The sequence below is a fragment of the Elephantulus edwardii genome, unplaced genomic scaffold (assembly GCF_000299155.1).
Source record: "Elephantulus edwardii isolate Elephantulus edwardi_28Jun2011 unplaced genomic scaffold, EleEdw1.0 scaffold00214, whole genome shotgun sequence".
NCBI lineage: Eukaryota > Metazoa > Chordata > Mammalia > Macroscelidea > Macroscelididae > Elephantulus > Elephantulus edwardii.
The window spans coordinates 913709-936310 of NW_006399964.1; the positions used below are offsets into that span (position 1 = coordinate 913709).

General features: G+C 45.1%; 1 protein-coding gene across 1 annotated transcript in view; it reads left to right on the forward strand.

Annotated features, from left to right (window-relative positions):
• The window catches only part of KIF26B (kinesin family member 26B), a 717418-nt gene that overhangs the window by 576796 nt on the left and 118020 nt on the right, over positions 1-22602 (forward strand). The window contains exons 6-7 of the mRNA XM_006897738.1: positions 11154-11360; positions 16932-17025. Coding sequence (XP_006897800.1) covers positions 11154-11360; positions 16932-17025 — 301 coding nt within the window. The remainder of the gene's footprint in view (positions 1-11153; positions 11361-16931; positions 17026-22602) is intronic.

The window sequence follows — 22602 nt, forward strand, 5'->3', positions numbered from 1 at the left end:
ATTTGTGGAGTAGTGAAAGATAAATCCCTCATTTTGGAGTTGACCATTAGTTTTGGAGTTGACCATTAGTTACAGTGTAGTCCCTTAGCCCAGTGCCTTGACCCACTTATTTCCCGGCCTCACCCTCCAGCAGGATACCACTTCAGTTCTACCAAATGCCTTTAGAATTAATGACTAGTGTTGTTATATTTGGAGGAACATTCTTCTACTTTGTGTATCACTCTTCATCAATTTGCTGCACTAAGGTAATCTGGGTTTGCTATGATGCTGAGCCTTGTGCCATTGGGTTATCAAATGCCATAATGGTTTCCCAATATGGACAGTATTTGGTGGAGCTCTCAGTTGTAAAACAGGTTTGGAAGCAGAAGTGGCCACCACTTCCTAAACCACTTGTCTATGGAAACTCTACGAACTTGGAGAAACAACGATAGTTATGGAAAGGCATTAGGTCTTTTGTTCATAGAGTTGCTATGACTCATACTCAACTCAGTGGCAATAAAGAACAACACAGGTGGAAGGGCTGGGTCATACAGAGTTTCTGTGTTTAGCTTTTTGAGGAAACACCGAACTGCTTTACAGAGTGGCTGTACTATTTTACAACAACACCAACAGTGTATGAGAGTTCCCACCTCGTACATCCTCGCCGACATTTATTGCTTGCTGCCCTGCTAAACTTTGTCACTGCTCCTGGGGTGAGATGGTATTTCATTGTGGTTTTGATTTGCATATCTTGTACTGCCAGTGATTTGGAGCATTTCTTCATGTGTCTGTCCAAATGTCCAATGTCCATCCAAATGTCTTCCTCTGTGAAAAGTCATTTGCCCATTTTGTAGATGGTTTATCCGTCTTCTTCTTTTTTTTTTTTTTTTCTGGAGGCCCAGGAGTTTTCTGTAAACTTTTGTCATGAGATCCTCATCTGATCTATTACCAAATGTTTCTTCCCAGTCAGTAGATTTTCTTTTAACCCTGTCTGAAAATTTTTTATACACAGGGATTTAATCTTGAGATGGTCCCATTCATCAGTGTTCTCCTCTCCAGATTGTGCATTTCTGACTGTATTTAGCAGCCTCTTTATACTGTAGACTAGGCCTTCTAAGCTTGGTCCCAGTTTTCTTCACTAATTTTTACTCTTCGTGTGTTTCCTTCCCATCCCAGTTATCCAAGAATGTTTCTGTCTGTGTGTAAAGTTGTCTTTAGCTTTTTCTAATAGTGGTCTATGCCTCTCCCTTAGCTGGACCCAGGCCAGAGTGTAGCTTTGTGTGTGTTGATCTGTCTGTTGTTGTAAGTTGCTGTTGGCCAGCTGTGACTTTCCATGCACACAAGCAAAGCAAAGTTTCCTGCACTGCCCCCATGATAGCTGGTGTGCTCCTCTGAAGTGCCTTCCGTTTTAGGGAGCTCGTCTTCTGCCACTATCTTGAACACTATTCTGTTGTGATCAGTACAGCTTTCATTGACTGGTTTTCTGAAGCAACTCTCCCAACCTTTCTTCCTCGTCTACCTTAGTCAGAAAATGTAGCTAAGACTATGTGTTCCACATAAGTAACTGTGCTGGTAGCTGAAGTTCCTGTTTCATAGCAACATGAAGTCACCACTATAAGACCCGTTACACGGTGGTGGCCTGTTGGTAAGGAACTGTGCTGCCAACTCAAAGGTACACAGTTCTGATCCACTAGCTTCTTTGTGGGAGAAAAATGGGCAGTCTCCTACCATATGATTTACTGCCTCTGAAAACCCTCTGGAGGGTCAGTTCCAACTCGATGGCACACAACAGCAACAACAAATGTCTGGAGAAGTCTCATCATGGTAGCCTCAAGTGGAATTGGAATCAGGATCTTGAGTGACAATGGTTGATGTGTTTTGAGGTTCTTGATGAGTTCTGGGGTCCTTCCCCAATCTGTGCTCCTTTGCCTGTGTGGTGAGGACTTCTTAGGATGGGTGAACTTGCCTGAAGCCCTTCTGATTCCTGTAGACTGAAGGAAGAATCCACTCAGAAAGTTCTGGATAGAGAGCCAGGCAGAGGGGAGCCGCCTCTGTCAGCGCCACGTGCTCACGCCCTGACGACGTGCAGGGAGCTCTGTGCCATGGTCGTGGACAGCTAATGGAGAGCAATTACGGGTCCACTCCTCATTAGCCTGCACCTGGTCTGTGGTGGCCATCAGCGTTGCCTCCACATTGATGGAGTGTGTATGCTATTCAGTTCCTTTCTCCTCAGTCCACTGTGCAGTCCAGAGAAGGTGCTGAAATGATTAATGAGCAGGACATTAAGACAAATGCTGCCCAGAGCAACAGCTGCCTCATACCAGCCACAGAGTCATTAGAGAAATGGGGCCAAATTGGGATCCCACCCAGCAGCGACTTGGATGCAGGAAGCGTTCATTTCCTCCCTGGCGAGGCCGGACCATGCCCTCCTTCCTGCTGTTCCCGCCATGCCTGCTCACCTCCACCCTGACCTCTCCTGCATGCTGACACCCCTGGACTCTCCCAGCAGCAGAGGGAGGATGCATTGAGGACCTACAGAGCATTCGTGATAAGCTCAAGCTTCTGACACCGCATCTGGAGGACTATTGTTCACAGGCACCTGATCGAACTCCAGAAGTTGGCCAGAAAGTTGAGTACTGGACTAGAGGAATTAATAACACCGAGGATATGAAGCAGAAAAACCCAATTTCCTTACTTAAGTGGGAGGGGAACCTCCATTTATTTAAATGAAGTGTAAAGAAAAGGAAGGAGTGTGGCTTCCCCCCTGTGAGATTCCATTGGGTGTTTAAAGAGCTGTGTCTTCTCTCCATGGTCAGACCAGTGGTGGGGAGCCGCCCCAGTCTGCAGAAATGGAACTGCAGGCGCTGGAACATCATTAAGATTCAGGTACCTTTCCCCAGAACAAATGACTCGCTACTTCAGTCCCTTCTTCTCTGCTTCTCACTGTAGGCCCCTGCTCAGCTTAGCTCCTGTTTTAAATTCAGCACCTCTGGTTACCCAAGATTGTGTGTGGAATTGGGGAATAGAAAGGCAGTGGACCCTGGGACTCCATCAGTTCTGCCTGGTGCTTCAGGATCCTTGAGCCATTTAGAGGCTGGGAGATCTGTGGACAGGAAGCAGGGACTCCAGGCCCTTGAAAAAGCTGCAATTGGGGGGGTGAGCTCATAGCACACCTGCTGTGTAAGGGGGTCTGATCTACAGAATTGAATGAACCCCCAAGAGGACTGGAAATTAACAGGAACATGGCCTGAATAGCATTCAGATAAACATGGACATTACTGCAGCTATGCTGTTACTATAGGATTTTATAACATTTTCACTAATGAGGGAGTCTTGTCAGGCCCAGCACATAATAACTCGCCCTTTATACATGGTCTCCTGTTTGTGATTCATGGCAAGGAGCTCATAAACCTTTCATTAACGCTGATGAGGAATGGGCATAAAGGGAGGAGGGAAGCCGCAGCCCAGCCTGTGCTCCTTACCACAGCCAGCAGGGTGCACAGTAGCCTTTCGAATTCTCCTGACAGCCCCACTGAGGGAAGTGTGGTTGTTCCCATTACACAGCAGAGAGAATGGAGGCTCAGAAAGGTGACAGTGGCAAGGAGGCAGCAGTTGCCACAGGTGAGAACTTGGACCTTGGAGTCAGACTCCAGCTTTACACCACACAGGCTTGAGACTGTGGGACAGTCATTTGATAGCTGCAAAATATGAACACACAGGCCTACTCCTGATGATTGTTGTGAGACTAAGTGACAGAATGTAGGTAATCTCACAGTCCTAGGACCTATCAGGCTGTCAGAAAAATGGCACTGCGTGTCATCAGCCTTCTCAGTGGGATGACCAGGGAGTACTGCCCCATCCTAGCCTCTTCTGCATGGCTATCAGCCTCCAGTCCACCAACAAAGCTCAGCTGCCATCAAGTTGACCCTGACTCATGGTGGCCTCCTGCACTGCAGGCCTGTGCTCCACAGGGCTCAGAAGTGGACTTTCCACAAGTCCATCACCAGGCCCTTCCTCCAAGATGCCTGGGGGGGGAGGGGACTCGAACCTCTGACTACTTGCACCACCCAGCCTCCTTGGTGTCTGCATATGTATGTTATCCTTAACATTCAGAGAACAGGAATGGCTGCCACAGGGCAGGGCAGCCTGGGAGCTCGGTACTCTGGAAATCTATCTCATTTCCATTTTATGCACTACAGAACACTCTCATTTCTTAGCAGACAGTGGGGAATGCATGGGGAAGCCCTCCTTCTACTGTGTACACCAAGTATTACTCACGGAGAGTCTCTGCATTATTGCTGGATGCCAGGTTTAAATAATGACTAGATGCCTAGCCAACTGACTGGAAGAGATACATAGTTGATCCTATTCCCAAGAAAGATCCACAGAATGTGGAAATTATTGTACGATACCATCAATGTTACATACAAGCAAAATATTGCTGAAGATCCTGCAAAAATGGCTAGAACAGTACGTTGACAGATAACTGTTGAAAGTTCAAGCTGGATTTAGAAGAGGTCATGGCACCAGGAATATTATTGCTGATGTCAGGTGGAATCTGGCTGAAAATGAAGACGACCAGAAGGATGTCTCTTTGAGCTTTATTGAGTGCGCAAAGGCATTGAACAGTGAATCATAACAAACTATGGCTAACACTGAGAAGAAGGAGAATCCTAAAGCAGTTATAAGTGCCCCAGGAATTGCTGGAATACCAATTGCATTGTTTCAGGATAGAGATGCAGCCCTGGTTGTGCTCACCAGTCTATGCCAAGAAATTTGGAAGACAGATCCATAGCCAACTGACTAGAAGAGAACCATATTTATATGTTCATTCCCCAGAAAGGTGATATAACAAAGTATGGAAATTTCTGAATAATATCAAAGATATATTATCATCAGTATCATATGAACAGCCATTGTAATATCACCCAATATTAGTAGCCATAAAGATTATTTTCTTTGCCCCCCCCTTCTAGAGGTCACTGCCCTGACTTTGAAAGCTATCCTTATTTTTTTAACGTTTTATACTGGTTTACTTACAAAGTTCATAAAGTTTGTATATGTTGTTGTTCACACCAGATTTTTCCCCTTTCTTTTACCCACCCCTGCCTCCACCCATCAAATTGTGTGACCCTATGATTAAGGTCCCCCCTTTGAATACTCGCTCTACCATAAAGGTCTTTTACAGTATTTATCTTTATGAGACTGAGTTAGTTTCCTTCTTTGATGAGAACTTCTTGGTAGCAAGTTTGGGATTAAGTTTGTAATTTTCCAGCTGCTTCATGTTTTATCTATTCCTTAAAGAAAGGGTATGAAATATGTTTGTAGAAACATTCTAGAAAGGGATGGAGTTAGCTTCCTCTAAAATTCATGTAGTTTTTTATTTTAATCTTCCATTGTTGTGGGAGACTTGGCAGCAAATAGAGGTAGTAGTTGTGCAATGTGATTAATGTAACTGATGTCACTAAATGGAATTGCACACTTGAAAAGACTGTCAAACTGGCAATGTGTTAATCTATTTTTACAACAATAAAAAAGTGCCATAAAAATAATGACTAGAAAATCAGACAGTTTTGCAAAAGGGAAGACAAAAATTTATTGCTGTTATTGTTAGGAGCCATCATCAAGTTACATGAACTCTGCCCTATCCTGTACCGTCCTCATCATCTCTGACATACTAGAGCCCACTGCTGCAGTCACCGAGTCAATCCATCTTATTGGGGGGTCTTCCTCTCCTTTGCTGTCCCTCCACCTTTCTAATGAATATCTTCGCCTAACTACATGTCCAAAGTATGAAAGACAGAGCTTCACCATCTTTGCCTTCAAGGAGCACTCTGGCTGCACTTTTTCCAAGACATACCTGTTTGTTCTATTGACTATCCATAGGATTTTCAGTACTCTTCTCAACACCATAACTCAAAGGCATCAATTTTTCTTCTGTCATCCTTATTCAGTTTTCAGCTCTCTGATGTGTAGCAGGGTATTGAGAATACCATGGCCTGAATCAGGCACACCTTAGCCTTCAAACTAAAGTCATTGCTCTCCAGTATTTTGGAGCTGTCCCTGACAGTGGACTTGCCCAATGTAATACATTTCTTGATTTCCTTACTACTGATCTCAAAGGTGGTGATTGTTGATCCATGATTTATTAGAGACTAGGAAAGGCCTGCAGGAGGAGAAGACACAGGACGTGGGAGGAAGGCCAGCATGCCTCTCCGTGCAACATATGCTCAGAGCTCTCCTGGGGCTGTTGCTTACAGGGAGGGTTGTTTTCCAGGGATTAAAGGAAGGTGTGGTGTTTACACAGCATCAGTCAGATGACTGCAACTTTGCTTCCTTTTCTGTGTGTGCACTTTTATGGGATGTGGTGCGAGGGAGCCTGGGATGCCAAGGCTCATTATGGGATGTTGGTACATGTGTCTGTCACTGAGACCTCTGGTGCAGGGCCCACTCTACTCTTTGAACCACTATTTTATAGGTTGGTCCCCCACCAGGTAATTCCTTATTGTATGTATGTGAAATCCAGTTTCATCCAGTCTTGTTTGTCTTCTGAAAAACCCCTCAGTTCTGAGTTTCTGTGTTATCTTTAGATGTTAAGACAATATGTGTTTAATGTCAGACTCTTTCTGTTCTCATAAATCCATTTTTGTTTTAACAAATGCCTGGCTAGGTGTGTGCCATGTAAGTGTGTGTAAGGCAGAATGCTGGGTTGTATGGATGTGTGAACAGGATCCTTTGACTTCCTCCTACCCTTGTAATTCCTGACTAGAGAAGAAAGCAAGAAAGGAGAATATTTTAAAATTCTAGTATACAAGTATACATGTAAATTTACCACAATGTATTCCTGTGTCTGTTGGATGGCTTCTTGTTGTTATTAGGTGCTGCTGAGTCGAGTACAACTCCTGATGACCTTATGAACAACAGATCCCAACTCTGTACTATCCTGCATCATCCCCACCATCTCTGACACACTTGAGCCCATTGGCTGCAGTCCATCTCTCTTTCACTATCCCTCCACCTTTCCAAGCATGAGGTCCTCTCCAAGGAATAGCCTCTCCTAACAATATGTCCAAATGTGTATGTCCAATGTGTACGAGAAGCAGCTTTGCCATGCTTACTTCCAAAGAGCAATCTGGCTTCACCTTCTCCAAGGCATATGTTTGTTCTTTTGGCAGTCCATGGGATTTTCAGTACTCTCCTTCAGCACCACATTTCAAAGAAATACAGTTTCCTTCTGACATCCTTATTTATTGTCTAGCTCTCTGATGCATAGCAAGTGTGATTGAAAGACCATGGTCCAAATCACTTGCACCTTAGTCCTCAAACTAACATCATTGCTTGTTTGGAGAGGTCCCTGACTGAAGGCTTTCCCAGTGTAGTATATCTCCTGATCTCCTGACTAATACCAAGTGTATTAATACCAAGTGTACTAATTGTGGATCCAAATTAAGGTGAAGTCATTGACAGTTTCAACGTTTTCTCCTTCTATCATGATGTTGCCTATTTGTCCAGGAGTGAGTATTTTTGTTTTCTTGACATTGAGAGACAATGCATATTGAAGGCTTCATTCAGTATTTGACCTTCTCCAGAAAGTGTTGCAACTCCCTCACTTTCAGCAAGCAAGTTTGTATCATCTGCATAAACAGGTTATTGACAAGTCTTCCTTCAGTCCTGATAAAAAGTCCTTCATAAAGTTCAGCTTCTTGAACAATTTGCTCAGCATATGGATTGAATGTTGTTGTTGTTGTTGTTGTTGTTATGTGCCATTGAGTCACCTGAAACTCATAGCGAACCTGTATACAACAGCACTGAAGCTTGCCCTGCCCTGAACCTGTCTCACTCACTCCAACACACCTACTCTTATTGCCCCAGTTACTGTATCAATCCATATCATTTGAGATCTTCCTCTCCTGCACTTTTCCTCTACCCTTCCAAGCATGATGTCCTTCTCCAGGGACCAGTCTCTCCTGCTCATGTATCCAAAGTCAGTGAAACAGCGCTTCAAAAGTCCTAGTTTCCAATGAGAAACTTGGTTTTACCTTCTCCAAGATAGACCTGTTTGTTTTCTTGGTAACCCATGATATGTTCAGGACTCCTCCAGGACTACAACTAAAAGGCATTGATTCTTCTTCTGTCACCTTTAGTCATTGTCAAGCTCTCTGATACATAACAAGTAATTGTGAAGACCAAGGCCTGGATCAGGTACACCTTAGTCTCTAGACTGGCATTGTTGCTTCTCTGTACTCTGGAGAGGTCCCTGACAGCAGATTTTCCCAGTGCAATTTGTCTTTTGATTTCCTGACTGCTAGTGTTGATTGTGGAGCCAAGCAAGCTAAAATTGTTAGCAACCTTAATCTCATCTATCATGGTGCTGTTGGCCCAATGGTTGGAATCTTTGTCTTCTTGATGTAAAGCTTCAATCCATATGGAAAACTACACAGTCCTTGACTTTCTGCAGCAAGCACTTCAGGTCCTCCTCATCATTTTCAGCCAGCAAGTTTGAATAGATATGGAAAAAGATGCAACCCAGATGCAAACTTTCTTAATTTTAAACTATGCTCTCGGGTCCCAGTTATGGAGACACAAAGGCAGTCTGGCTCGCCAAGCTACAACGGCCAGTGCATTAGCATTGAAGCTAGTTTGATGTCTAATCTATGTATTGTGTGTCTTTGTACCCCAATTCCTAGCCTATAGTAGATGCTATACTGGCATGTTGACACATGACATGTGCTTAGCTGACCTAGCAAACAGTAACAAAGAGCAGATGCTGTATAAGAAAGACATTAACCTCCAGACCTGTGTATGTGGCTTTACTTTAATTTCCACTTGCCTTAGGCCTTCATACTCATTCAATCTATGTTAAGCAACTAATCTGGGAAGCTGGAATTTATGAAGAAAAATGTGGCATTAACTTACCTGTGTTACACAGCTGATAGAACCCTGCTTGCTGAAAATGAAGACTTGAAGCATTTATGAATGAAGTTCAAAGACTGTAGCCTTTGGTATGGATTATACCTCAGCTTAAAAAAAATGCCCTCAAAACTAGACCGATAATGACCATGATAACTATAAGAAGACTGAAGCAGCCCAGGATTTTATTTTACCTGGATCCACAGCCAGTCCTTGTGAAAGCAGCAGTCAAGAAATCAAATGGAATATCGCATCATGCATTTCTAGGCCAGGGTCCTCTTTAAGTACTAGAGGACAAGGATGTCACTTAAAAGTCTAAGGGTCATCCAATCCAAGCCATAGTGTTTTCAGTTGCTTAATAAGCATGTGAAAGTTGCACAATGAGTAAGAAGACCAAAAAATTTATTGTTTTGAATTGTAGCATTGGCAAAACATAATAATGAATATACATTAAACATTTTGGTTGTCACCAGAAGAACAAACAAATTTGTCTTGGAAGAAATGTGAACAAAGTGTTCATAAGGGTGGTGAGACTTGGCCTCATACTTTGCGCATGTTGTGAGGAAGAGCCATTCGCTGGAGAAGGACATCATGCTTGGAGAAGTGGAGGGTTCGTGAAAAAGTGTCAGTTTGATGGAGTGATGCACGAATTACAGCCGAGCACGGCGAGAGGATGCAAATCAGTCAAGGTTCCGTTCTCTGTACATCAGAGCAAACTCAGCAGACACAGAAAACTGCAAGTAGGACTCTGCAGTACGCAGCCCATTTCTGAAGCTCATTTGAGGAGTGGGCTGTCCGCTTTGGCAGAGCTCAGGTTAAATCCCTCTGAAGGCACGTTCAAGGGGCACCGCTCCCATCTTCCACAGAGAAGCACTTCTGACTCTGAAATGACACTACTGTTATGTCATGGCATCCCAAATAACTTGTTGCAAGTAAATCCTTATCACAGTTGTCTGTTGGGACACGTTTCAAATGCTGACCACTACTAACAGGAGGCCGTTTCACGGGACTCTAATGACGACTCTCCTAACAGTGGGTTTGCCTCCAGGATGAGTGTGGGCAAGGAGTAAATGAGGGAGATAACTTTCATGTGCGCAGTTTATTGATCTGTGTGCTCCAGGGCCGGTGCACCAGCCTCTGTTGCTTGGCGATCCACTTGTCTTTTCATCTCCATAATTGGGCCACCAGGGCACAGTTAATATCCCATTTACTTTAATAGAAAGATAAATAATGGGGTGTGCCATCTCTGAACAAAAGTGAGAGAGATATGAAAATAGGCCAGGCTCTATGAGGAGGAATGTGGCATCAGGATTGGAGGAAGACTCATCAACAGCCTGTGTTATGCAGATGACACAGCCCTGCTTGCTGAAACTGAGGAGGACCTGAAGTACTTGCTACAGAAGGCCAAAAACTGCATCCTTCAATATGGATTGAAACTCAGCATCAAGAAAACAAAGATTCTCACCACTGGGCTGATTGACAGCATCATGATAGACAGTGAAAGGATTGAGATTGTTAACGGCTTTAGTTTGCTTGGCTCTAAAACCAGCACTCTTGGTACCAGCAAGGAAATAAAATGATGAATTACATTGGGAAAGTCTGCTATCAGAGACCTCTCCAGAGTACTGAAGAGCAAAGATGTCAGTCTGGAGACTTAAGGTGCACCTGATGCATGCAGGCCATAGTCTTAACAATTACTTGCTACACATCAGAGAGCTGGACAATGACTGGGGATGATAGAAGAATATATGTCTTTGAGCTGTGATGCTGGAGAAGAGTGTTGACTCTTTGTGGACTGCTAGGAAAACAAACAGGTTTGTCCTGAAAAGGGTGAAATAAGGCTGCTCCTTGGGGGCAAGGATTCTGAGGCTTTGTCTGACATACTTTGGGCATATTGCAAGGAGGGACCAGTCCTTGGAGAGGGACAGTGTGTAAGAGAGGAAGACCCTGGATGAGATGGATTGATTCAGAGATAATGAGGGTAGATGTGTCAGAGACAATAAGGTTGACTCAGGATAGAGCAGGATTCAGAGCTGTTGTATATAGGGTCGCTATGAGTCGCACACAACTTGATGGCACATAACAACAACTATAAACATAGCAGGCTTCCTGTTGCTCACCAAGGAGCAGGCTGTGTTTGACCAGGAGTGTCTATGTGAAAGCTTAGCTCTGCTATGTGAGTTTGCCTCCCTAGTTTGCTCACTCCATCCCAAACTTCCCAGCTCTCCTAACCCACATGCTTTCCCATCTTTGTCCTTTAACAGGTGAAAGTCATGCTCCGCATCTGTTCCACGTTGGCTCGCGATACCTCAGAGTCTAGCTCCTTCTTGAAAGTGGACCCTCGAAAGAAGCAGATCACCCTGTACGACCCTGTCACCTGTGGGGGACAAAATGCCTTCCAGAAGAGAAGCAGCCAAGTCCCTCCGAAGATGTTTGCCTTCGATGCAGTGTTTCCCCAAGATGCTTCTCAGGTGGGTACACACGCTCCCTCAGGCCGCGGTAGTTTTGATGACGTTAAGCTAATTCACCCATTCTTTAGTACCTGTGAGCTGGTGGGGCTGTGAGCTGGCTAGGTCCCTGGGATGAACTGGTATCTCGGCAGCACATCAACGCTTAGGAACCAGCTTGAGCCTCGTTGAAATAGTTTAGCCCTTTTGATTTAGCAGTGCCATCCAAGCCCCGTCAGTGTGCTGCAGTTGCAAACAGATGACGTTACACTGCAGCAGGAACACAGCAGACAGAAGCATCAGATGTGGGAACAAGTGTGCTAAGGCCCCTCCATGAACGGACCTCACTTGAGCCTAGGTTTCTGAGGATGGGCAAATGAGATGGGAAGGTGACTTTGAAGGAGCTGGCTCAGCGTTAGTCAGGGTAACAACTCATAGCTGACCCTCTAGCGGGCTTTCAGAGACAGATAATCTCATGGGAGAAGATTCCCTATTGCCTGTTGCTTCTCTTGTGGAGCAGCTGGTGGATTTGAACTGCTTGCCTTCAAGATTGCAGTACAGTTTCTTACCACGAGGCCACAAGAGGCCATTAGATAAGTTCACGAGGTGGGGTTTAGGTCTCTCGTCTTAGTGAGGAGATGGAATGCTAAGCAGGCAAATGGAAGCTGACATGCAGTGATGCGGCCTGGATCATCGACACAGTTCGGGGGTAGAAGAGAGGTGAGGATAGCCATCACTGCACCCCAAAACTCAGTGCTTTAAAGCAGTCCGCGTTTAGTACTGCCTGTGAAGCGTGGGTCAGCTGACAGTGCCCCAGCTCACATGCATGATGGATCGTGGGCGGGGGTAGCTCTGCTGCCCTCTGCTGGGTGCTATCATGGGCTTGGCAATTAGCCCCCTTTAGTTTGGCCAGAACAACTGCCAGGTCTCCCACGTTGTTTCGTTATCCAGCAGACTAGCTTTGCTTGCTCTGAGGAGAATGGCAAGAAGGCAAGCATACCTGCGGAGAATGGCAAGAAGGCAAGCATACCTGCCCGGTTGAGCCTTTGCCTCAGAACATTGATTCAGCGTATTACTGGCCAAATCACAGGCTCTGATTCTGATAGAAATGATAATCTATCTCTTGGATGGGATAAGCTGCAAAAGTCACATAAAGAAAGCTGTACAAACAGACATAAGTGGTCATTTTGTTAACCAGCTTAAAACACACACACACATACACACACACACACACACACACACACACACACACACAACACCAACCATGTTGCTATCAAGCCAGAAGCAACTCATGGCCAACCCTCCAGTGGGTTTTCAGAGGCTGTGAATCACCAGAGCAGTTTTCCATATTTCTGCCAAGGAACCACTGGTCAGTTCAGACCAGCAGGAAAGCACCTCAGTTGAGTTAGCGAAACAGCTCCCTGCAGACAACATGATCAGAGTTCCCCAATAATCAACAGCTGTGAGCCACATAGAAGTGCCAGGCACAAGATTTCTGGCCATGGTAATACAATTGATTGCCTCTCTATCAGAATGTGTAAATTCTCAAACAATATGGTTAATATCACACACAAGCAAAATTTTGCAAAAGATGATTTGTAGACTGTTAAATAGAACATTGACTAGAAACTGTCAGAAATTCAAGCCTGAATCAGAAGAGCCACAGAAATAGAGTTATAGCTGGTGATGTCAAATGGGCCTTGGCCAGTCTATTGCAATGGCTATGCCAAAGCCTTCTACCATGTCGATCTCCCAAATCATGGGTGACATTGAGATGAATGGGAATTCAGATACAGCTAATTGTGCTCTCTCGAATTCATCCCAACGGGACAAGGGGATGTCACATGGGTTAAAATCAGGAAAGCTATGTGGCTGAGCTCTTTACTGTAGCCAGTTCAGTCTATATTGAGCAATAGTCTGAGCTTTGATATATGAAGAAGAACACAATATCAGTGTTGGAGGAAGACTGCCTGGCGGGGGAGGTACTATGATCATGAAGGTGGTTTTCCCAGGGCGAGGCTTATCCACTGCACTCCAGATGTGCTGACCCCTGTGATTTCCCCAAAAATTAAAAGCTCGATTGCCTAATTTGTGGTAGTGGAGGGACTGTGTTTGCATTTTTCCCTTTGGGAAAACAGCAACAGAAACATAGTTTGAGATGTGCAGATGCAATACGGTTGCTTGCTGAAAGTCAAGAAGACTTGAAGTGTTTATTGATGATGCTCCAAGCTACAGCCTTCAGTTACACCTCAGCATAAAGAAAACAAAACCCCTCACAACTGGACCAATGAGTGGCATCGTGGTAAGTAGAGAAAGGATGGAAGATGTCAAGAATTTCGTGTGACCTAGATCCACAGTTCCTACTCAGAAGAGCAAGATCCCAGACTGATCCAGCCATGGGATTTCCACTCACCTCATTCTCATGTTGAAAGCTTGATAGAGAATAGAAATAAGGAAGTGTGAATGGATTTAATTATGGCAGATAACACAGAATGCCCCACACTCACCTTTCTGAGAAATTTCTAGTTCCTCCCAAAGCCTAGTGTGGTAACCTACAACCTAGGGTACAACCTTAGGACAGTGGAGCACATCATTGTCATTGCAGGCTCTGTTCAATTCCTCCATGTGGTGTCTAGGTGCAGGTTGTATCTAAGTATAGGAAGTAATTACTTCTGTTGTTACACCATAGACATACAGCTTCAGTAATGCCGATAGTGTGGCCTTCCCCCAGAGAAGATAAAACACTTATGAATAAGTTCAGAGGTTTTTCTCTTACATTATGTTTTGTGTGTTATACTACCCAGGGGACGCAAGGACTCAAACCTGGCATTGGCCTACAGGTAATTGAATCAATGCCATTAGAATGTCCACAATTGTAAGAATTCCAAAGGAAACTATAAATTGAGCAGAGATTGTTAATGAGCTTTAGATTTAGTCACAAAAAGAGAAAGCATTTTTATAATTTTTCAAGTGGTCCTGGTGCTTAATATATATTCAGTATCCATCTAATGATAGTTTCATATATTTCAGAATATTTTATTTTTTAGAAATTTCTAGTGTTACACCTCTGCCAGGTGAGGTTAGCTCCACCCTGTGCAAAGGAGTGGGTGCCCTTCTGGTCTGCCCCTTCCACAGGCCTCTGGACAAGGTGACTCATGAAGGCCATTTGTCCCCACGTAGCCATCCTCCACAGCAAATCCCAAATCTAGTACACTTTCGTTTTCCTATGGCTCAAGGCTCTCAGCCTCCCAGCCCCACTTTCTGTTCCAGGGAGGCTGAGCTCATTCTGCAGCACCTTCTCAACTCCGGAGAAGTCCCAGGAGCAAATTCCACCGATATTGGGCAGCTATAGCCTCTCTCTTCTGGTCCTGGGCCTGAAGACCCAGGGATCCTCGGCAGGCAGCCCTGTCCTGGCATCCCTTCTCCCAGCAGAATTCCCAGAACAATTGACAGTGGTTTGCCATGTGGTTTTTCAATTTGGGTTTGGGAGACAAAATTGATTTCTGAATACTTAGTTCATTGTACTGCCGGAGCCTGGAGCTGAATAACCACATTCATTGCCCTGTCTGCTGGACTGGAGACTCCCGCAGGGAGGCACATTGCTCTGATTACTGTGTGCAGTGCTGTTTGCACAGCCTGAACATATCATTGAGGTCTGACTACACAGTACAGGGGCTGAGATGAAGGCGACAGGGTACCACACGTTGACTCTGTTCTCCTGTTGCTGTGTGTGGGGCCAGTGAGGCATGATGAATGCACTTGAAGGCTAACCATTTGAGCCACAGGAGGAGGATGTAGCAGCCTGCTTCTGTGAAGACAGCAGCCTTGGAAGCCTCACAGGGCAGATCCATTCTATCCACCCAGGTCACTGTGCATTGGAATTGACTCAGCAGCAAGAGTTGGTTTGGGTTTTGGCTCCTGTGCAAGTCTGAGATACTAGACACAGAGAGAGAAGGCTCCCTCACAGCTCCACATTCACCCGCACACTTCACTGAGCACCTGTTGTTTGCATCCCCACTAGGATGGGGCCGCCCCTCAGCTGTCACTGTTGTACACTGAGGACTGCGTGTTGCTGAGGTGCTAGAAGCTACACCGCTAGTCTCTCAGGTACCAGCAGGGTTTCCACAGAGCGCATCAGAGCTCCGAGACCAACAGCAGCCAGGACAAGCCCTGAAAACCAGCCAGGGAAAGTCTAGGAATCACAGAAGGTTGTTTGACTCACTGGCTTTGGACATTTCACAAGGAAATGTGCCTTTTCCCTTGGCCACTTCTCCAGCCCCTGGAGGAGGCCCCCATGTTTGGCTGAAGCAGAGGTCTGTGGATCAGCAGAAGAGCAGGCATCAGAGATACAGCCACAGAAGACTTGAACACGCCGCCCGTCCTGAGGTGGACACAGGACCCAGCAGCATTTTGTTCCAGGGCACGTGAGGTCACCGTGAGTCACATCCGACATGACAGCAGCTGGCTCTGTCTGTATTGTAAAGAGTGGTGGACAGGGGACATAAGTGTTTACAGACCTTGGTGCATGTCTAAGGAAGTACTGAGATAGAATAGAGATGGGCTACAACAACAGCACCACCTCAAGAACACACACTGTAACACGTGGAGTAGTGGTGATGAACAATGCAGGATGAGTGTGCTGTTGTTGTTGTGCACCATTGAGTCAGACAACCCATGACCCTCCTGTGGGTTTTCAGAGGCTGGAAACTACAGGAGAGGAGATTGCCTGTCTTTCTCCAGCAGAGCAGCTGGTGGATTGGAACCATGTACCTTTGTGTTGGTAGCGCCATTCTTTACCACTAAGCCACCGGAGCTCCCTGTGTTGAGTGTATGCGTGGAGAAAGAAGGAACAGGCTGGCTGTGAGAGGAGACCGTAGACTGAGAAAGGAGGAAAGTCTAGGGACATAGGAGCACGCACCTCTCCCTACTTTGAGAGCTTCACTAGCTCTTCACAATGACACACCACCTTCCCCCTTTTACACGTCTGGCCCCGTCATGGCTGTATTTTATTACCACGTCCAGAAGGGCCCAGTTTGCCAAGGGCTGATGTTAGCTACAGTGCTGAGGTGGGCCCCTAACTCACAGTGCCCGGACCTGGGCCCTCCCAGTGATTGCAGGCAGGATACATCATTGTGTCCTGTGGGCCTATCATTGGCTGGTTTCAGAAGTGGATCCTTTGGGTCTGTCTTCATCTGGAAGCTCCACTAAGTGCGTTCCATGCCAGTCACCATGAAAGTGCTCTTGGTGGTGGCTGTGCCTTGCCTGGGATCGCACTTCCAGCTCCTGGAATGCAGGAATGCTCCATTGAATCACCAGTGCCCCACCAGGGACAAATGAAGTGTTTCAGTGCTTTTTCCAGAAAGCCGGAGTGGCAGATGGGAGCCAGGACTCAGGTTCATGGGATCCTGCTTTCCCACTTCGGTCCACTCAGCACAAGGACGTGGGCATTCACGGTTGACATGTGATGTGAAGTGAGCAGAAGGTACTGAAGGGTCCTGAGCCCCTCGGAGACCGTCATCAAACCCAGGAAGGGGAAGGATGGCCCTTCACAATGTTAACCATCCACTCACACTATGTCTCCTCTGTGCCCAACAGGCGGAGGTGTGTGCGGGGACCGTGGCAGAGGTGATCCACTCTGTTGTCAACGGGGCCGACGGCTGTGTCTTCTGCTTTGGCCACGCCAAGCTGGGTGAGTAAGAGCTTGACTTTTTCCTGCTGTTGTGAGCACCCTGTGGCCCCCTCATTCCCAGAGACCTCAGACAAAACAAAGGATGATGTTTCTCTACGTGCTTAAATTAGATCATGGTGCATAGCCATTTCTGCAGGGCAAATGTGAGACAGTGCTGTACGTAAGAATGTCAATAGTCAGTGTAAGCGAGCTGCTGCTGCTGCGTGCCGTTGGGTCAGAACCGACCCATCACTGACCTTCAAGTGGGTTTTCAGAGACTATAAATCATACAGGAGATTGCCAATCTTTTTTCCATGGAGCAGCTGGTGGATTCGAACTGCATACCTTTGGGTTGGCAAGGCATTTCCTTGCCACTAAGCCACCAACTAGAGCGCCATAGTAAGTGGATGCCTGTTCATCTCGGAGGGCACTCAAATCCCAGAAATGCTTAGGAGCTGCAGGGGGTTCTCGGCACAAGTAACAGTCACTCAGAAAGCAGTCAGGGACATTTTTTGAGGAGTGAGTAACCGCTTCCTCCAAGAGAACAGGTGTTGGTGGATGGAGCTGGTGTAAAAGCCAGCAGAGCTGCTTACGACCTGACTTACGACCTGCCTGGTTGGGCACTCTGAGAGCTGTCCCCGCTTCCCACCTCCACATACAGTAAGGAGCTGTGCCAAAGTGTGTGAATGGAGACGGCGAAACACCCCAGGAGGATTTATTTAACATTTGATGCGTTAGGTGGACGTTTTCCTAACATATTTGCCTTCTCCACCCATAGCTCCTGGTCCGAATGTTCCCTGACATTGGTTGCTGTCCCTGCAAGTGTGTTGGCTCCAGCCTGGTCTCCCTAGGTCCTTCTGTGTCTGTTTCCATTTTCATTTCCCTGCCCTGCCTTCTCCTCTTTGGTTTGGGGCAAGTGTTGTATAGTTCTCAGGAGCCCATTCTCATGGTGTTTGCTTTATACTCTTGTTTGTATACTACTGCCTGGAAGGCGGCCTCTGGAAGTGTCTTCAGTTTTGAGTTAGAAGATTTCCTCAGGGACTTCTCTGGTCTCTTTCTGACTAGTAAGTTTGTCTTTTGTTTGTTTCTTGGGAATTTTTAGGGTGGTTTTGTTTTGTTCTACTTATTTCCTTCCCAACCCAATTCTGAGGCCTCTGCTGGTCAGAGTGGTCAGCAGTGGGCCAGGCACCACCCAGCTCTGCTCAGGGCTGAGGCGGTTGTGGTCCATGTGGACCCTTAGCCTTTGAACAGTTGCTTCATTGTGGTTCATGTGGACAGTTAGCCCTTTGGACTGATTGCTTCCTTCACTTCTCACTTTTCCCCCTCCTTCTTTGCTCCAGATAGAAACAGACCAATAGTTATTTCTTCAAGGGTGGATCCCAAGCTTTTAAGAACTCAGATGCTGCTTACTTACCAGAGTGGGATATACAACATTATCTTTGTGAGCTGCGACCTGCCAGTTGACCTAGCAGTGTCCCGGGGCTATGGTCCTTAGCCTTCAGGTTCAGACTCAATGTCTATGTTGTTTGTATAATTGTGCTCCCATATGTTTGATTATATATGTGTGAATACACAAACACATATGTGTGTATGTGCAGCACTTACAAAGACGCATATGGAAATATCCACCTCCTGTGTGTGCAGGTGTACTCCCTTACCTCGTCCTTCCCCTGTTCACGTACACACGTACCTTGTTGTCTACTCATACATACTGTTGTTGTTATTATTGTTACATTCCCTCAAGTAGGAATTGACTCATAGCAGACTCCAGCAGGTTCAGAGGCAGTAAATCACACAGAAGATTTCCCATTCTTCTTCCCCTCAGAGCAGCTGGTGGATTGGACCACATGCCCTCAGTACTGCAGTGAAGTTTCTCACCACTAGGCCACCAGAACTCCCCCTCACACACTGTTGGTAGTGACTGCTGCAGCTTCAGGAACCGTGTCTGTCACAGTGTCTACTGTATTGTCCTTTGTTTTTGTGTCCCTTTCTCTGTCTTCCTTTCCCTTGGTCCCACTGTGCTAGCCAGCACATGTCCCGTGTTGTCCTTCCCTTCACCACAACTAAATCTTATCTGCTATCTAATCAGTGCTTATCTCTCTTCTCCTTTCACTGGGAACTATCAAAGAACAGTGTTTTCAATGTGTATACTCATTCCACTCCATATAACACCTCCAGGTTCATCTATGTTATGAAATGCTTTGCAGATTCATCATTCTTCTTTATCCACTCTCTGTAAGAACCACAATTTGTTTATTCCTTATCATTGTGCAATATCCCACTGTCTGTGTGAACCAGAGTTTGTTTATCCATTTATCCATTGCTGAACACTTAAATTGCTTTATTCTTTCCCTGCTGTGAAGAAAACAGGTTTGTGTATGTCTTTTCATGTCATAGTTTGGTTTTTTAAAAAATTGTATATTGGTTTGTGTACAAAATTTGTGTACATTGTGTTTCACACTTTCCTTAATTTACATTTTGTTTAATACAAGTATTCTCGTACATTGTGTTTTATAAAAATAATCCACATTGAAATGTGTTCCTTATTACCCCATCTTTTCAGGTCCCCACCAGATCTTTCTCAATTCCTTTACCACCACCCCTTCTCTCACCAAATTGTGCGACCTTGTGATTTCCACCCTCCATCCTCACCCCTCTGCTCCCACCCCATCCCCCTCTGGATCTCCATATCCATTTGACTAGTTATCCTTCTATTTTTATAATAATGGTTTTATGCAGTATTTGTCTTTTTGAGACTAAGTTAGTTCACTCAGAATAATGCTGTCTAGTTTCTCCTAATTTATGTAGTAATTTTCAAAATCATTGCTCCTGACTGCTGCATAGTATTCCATCATGTGAATGTACCACAGTTCCTCAATCCATTTGATTGTGGTTGGACATTTGGGCTGTTTCCATGTTCTTGCCAATGGTGACCAGCACAGCAATGAACATCGGTGTACAAATCTCTGTATTTCAGTTCTAATTTCCTTGGGGTATACCCCTTGGAGTAGAATAGTGGGTCATACGGAGTTTCTGTGTTCAACTTTTTGAGAAAATGCTAAACTGTCTTCCAGAATGGTTGCACCATTTTACAATTGCACCAACAGAATATGAGAATTTTCACCTCTCCACATCCTTTCCAACATTTATTGCTTGCTGTATTGCTAAACTTTACCACTGTTACTGGGGTGAGATAGTATCTCATTTGTGATTTTGATTTGCATCGCTTTTATTGCCAGTGATTTTGAACATTTCTTCTTGTGTCTATTGGTTATCTGAATATCTTCCTCTGTATAAATTCTTGCCATGTCTTTTGCCCATTTTGTAATCATGTTATCGGTCCTTTTATTGGGGAGGCTCTGTAGTATTCCATAGACTTTTATTATAAGAAACTTGTCTGTTACGGTATTGCCAAATGCTTTTTACCAGCCAGTAAGTTTTCTTTTTACCCTGATAGAAAAAGTTTTTTATATGCATGGGGATTTAATCTTTAGAAGGTTCCATTCATCAATGTTATCCTCTCCTGGTTTTGTATTTCTGGCCTCTTTATACCATATGCTAGACCTTCTAAGTTTGGTACCACTTTGTCTTTTATGATCTTTATAGTTTTGGACTTTACTTCTAGGTCTCTGACCCAGCTTGAGTTGACTTTTGTGTTTAGATCCTGCTTCAGCTTTCTTCAGGTAGCAGTCCAGTTTTGCTAGGACCATTTGTTGAAAAGATTGTCATTTCCCCATTTTATAGGTTTTGTTCCTTGTTGAATATCAGTTGACCATAGATTGTTGTTGTTATGTGCCATCGAGTCATTTGAGACTCATAGTGACCCTATGTACAACAGCCCTAAACCCTGCTCTATCCTGTGCCAATCGCACTGCCTCTGACACACCCATCCCGATTACCCCAGTCACTGAATCAATCCACCTCATAGGGGGCCTTCCCCTCCTGTGCTGTCCCTCTACCCTACCAAGCATGATGTCCCTCTCCAAGGACCTGTCTCTCCTTACAGCATGTCCAAAGTATGTCAGACGAAGCCCCAGAATCCTTGCCTCCAAGGAGTAACCTGGTTTAACCCTCTCTAGGATGGATCTGTTTGTTTTCTTGGCAGTCCATGGAACATTCAATACTCTTCTCCAGCACCACAGCTCAAAGGCATCAATTCTCCTTCTATCCTCCCCAGTCATTGTCCAACTCTCTGATGCATAACAAGTGATTGCAAAGACCATGGCCTGTATCAGGCGCACCTTAGTCTCCAGAGAGACACCGTTGCTCTTGAATACTTTAGAGAGGTCCCTAACTGCAGACTTTCCCATCGCAATGAATTCTTGATTCTATTCCGTTTGTCTTTGTGCCTAACATTGTACCAATAGTATGCTGTTTTGGTTATTACAGATGTATAATAGATTTTGAGATCAGGGAGTGCTAATGCCTCCCATTACTTCTTTTTCAGAAGTACTTTGCTTATTTGAGATCTCTTTCTTTGTATAAACTTGACAATTATAATTTGGTATCTATATTGAGATTTTGTTAGGCAAAATTTTGTTAAGATTGCTTTTGGTAGGATTATCATTTTCACAATATTGCATCTTCCTACCCATGTCATTCCAGTGGTGAGTATCTTTGGCAGCGTCGTGATGGATGGTGAAGAGATTGAGATTGTAAACAGCTTTAATTTGCTTGGCTTCACAATCAACACTCTTGGTACCAGCAGCCAGGAAATTAGAAGATGTATTGTGTTGGGAAATTCTGCTGTTAGAGACCTCTTCAAAGTATTGGAGAGCCATGATTTCAGCCTGGTGACTAAGGTATGCCTGATACAATACAGGACATGGTCTTTGCAATCACTTGCCATCCATCAGAGAGCCAGACAATCACTAGGGATGATAGAAGGAGAATTGATGCCTTTGGGCTGTGGTGTTGGAGAAGAGTATTGAATATACCATGGACTGCTTAGAGAACGAACAGGTTCATCCTAAAGAGGGTGAAACGAGGCTGTTCCTTGGAGGCAAGGATTCTGAACCTTTGTCTGACATACCTTGGTCATGTTGTAAGGAAGGTCCAGTCCTTGAAGAGGGACATCATGTTGGGAGGGTGGAGTGACAGCACAGGAGAAGAAGACCCTTGATGAGATGGATTGATTCAGTGACTAGGGTGAGGGGGGTAGGTGTGTCAGAGACAGTAAGATTGGCGCAGGATAGAACAAGGTTTAGGGCTATTGTACACAGAGTCGCTATGAGTCGCAGGCAACTTGATGGCACATAGCAACAATATCCATGAACAGGGAAAATTTTACCATTTCTTTAGGTCTTTTATTGCTTCCTCATAGAAGTGTTTTTATAGTTTCTTTGTAAAGGTCTCTTGCGTCTTGTTTTTGTTGTTGTTGTTGTTATGTGCTGTCGAGTCGCTTGCGACTCATAGCGACCCTATGTACAACAGCCCTAAACTCCGCTCTGTCCTGTGTCAATCACACCATCTCTGACACTCCCATCCCAATTATCCCAGTCACTGAATCAATCTACCTCATAGAGGGCCTTCCTCTCCTGCGCTGTCCCTCCACCCTCCCAAGCATGATGTCCTTCTCCAAGAACCGGTCTCTCCTCA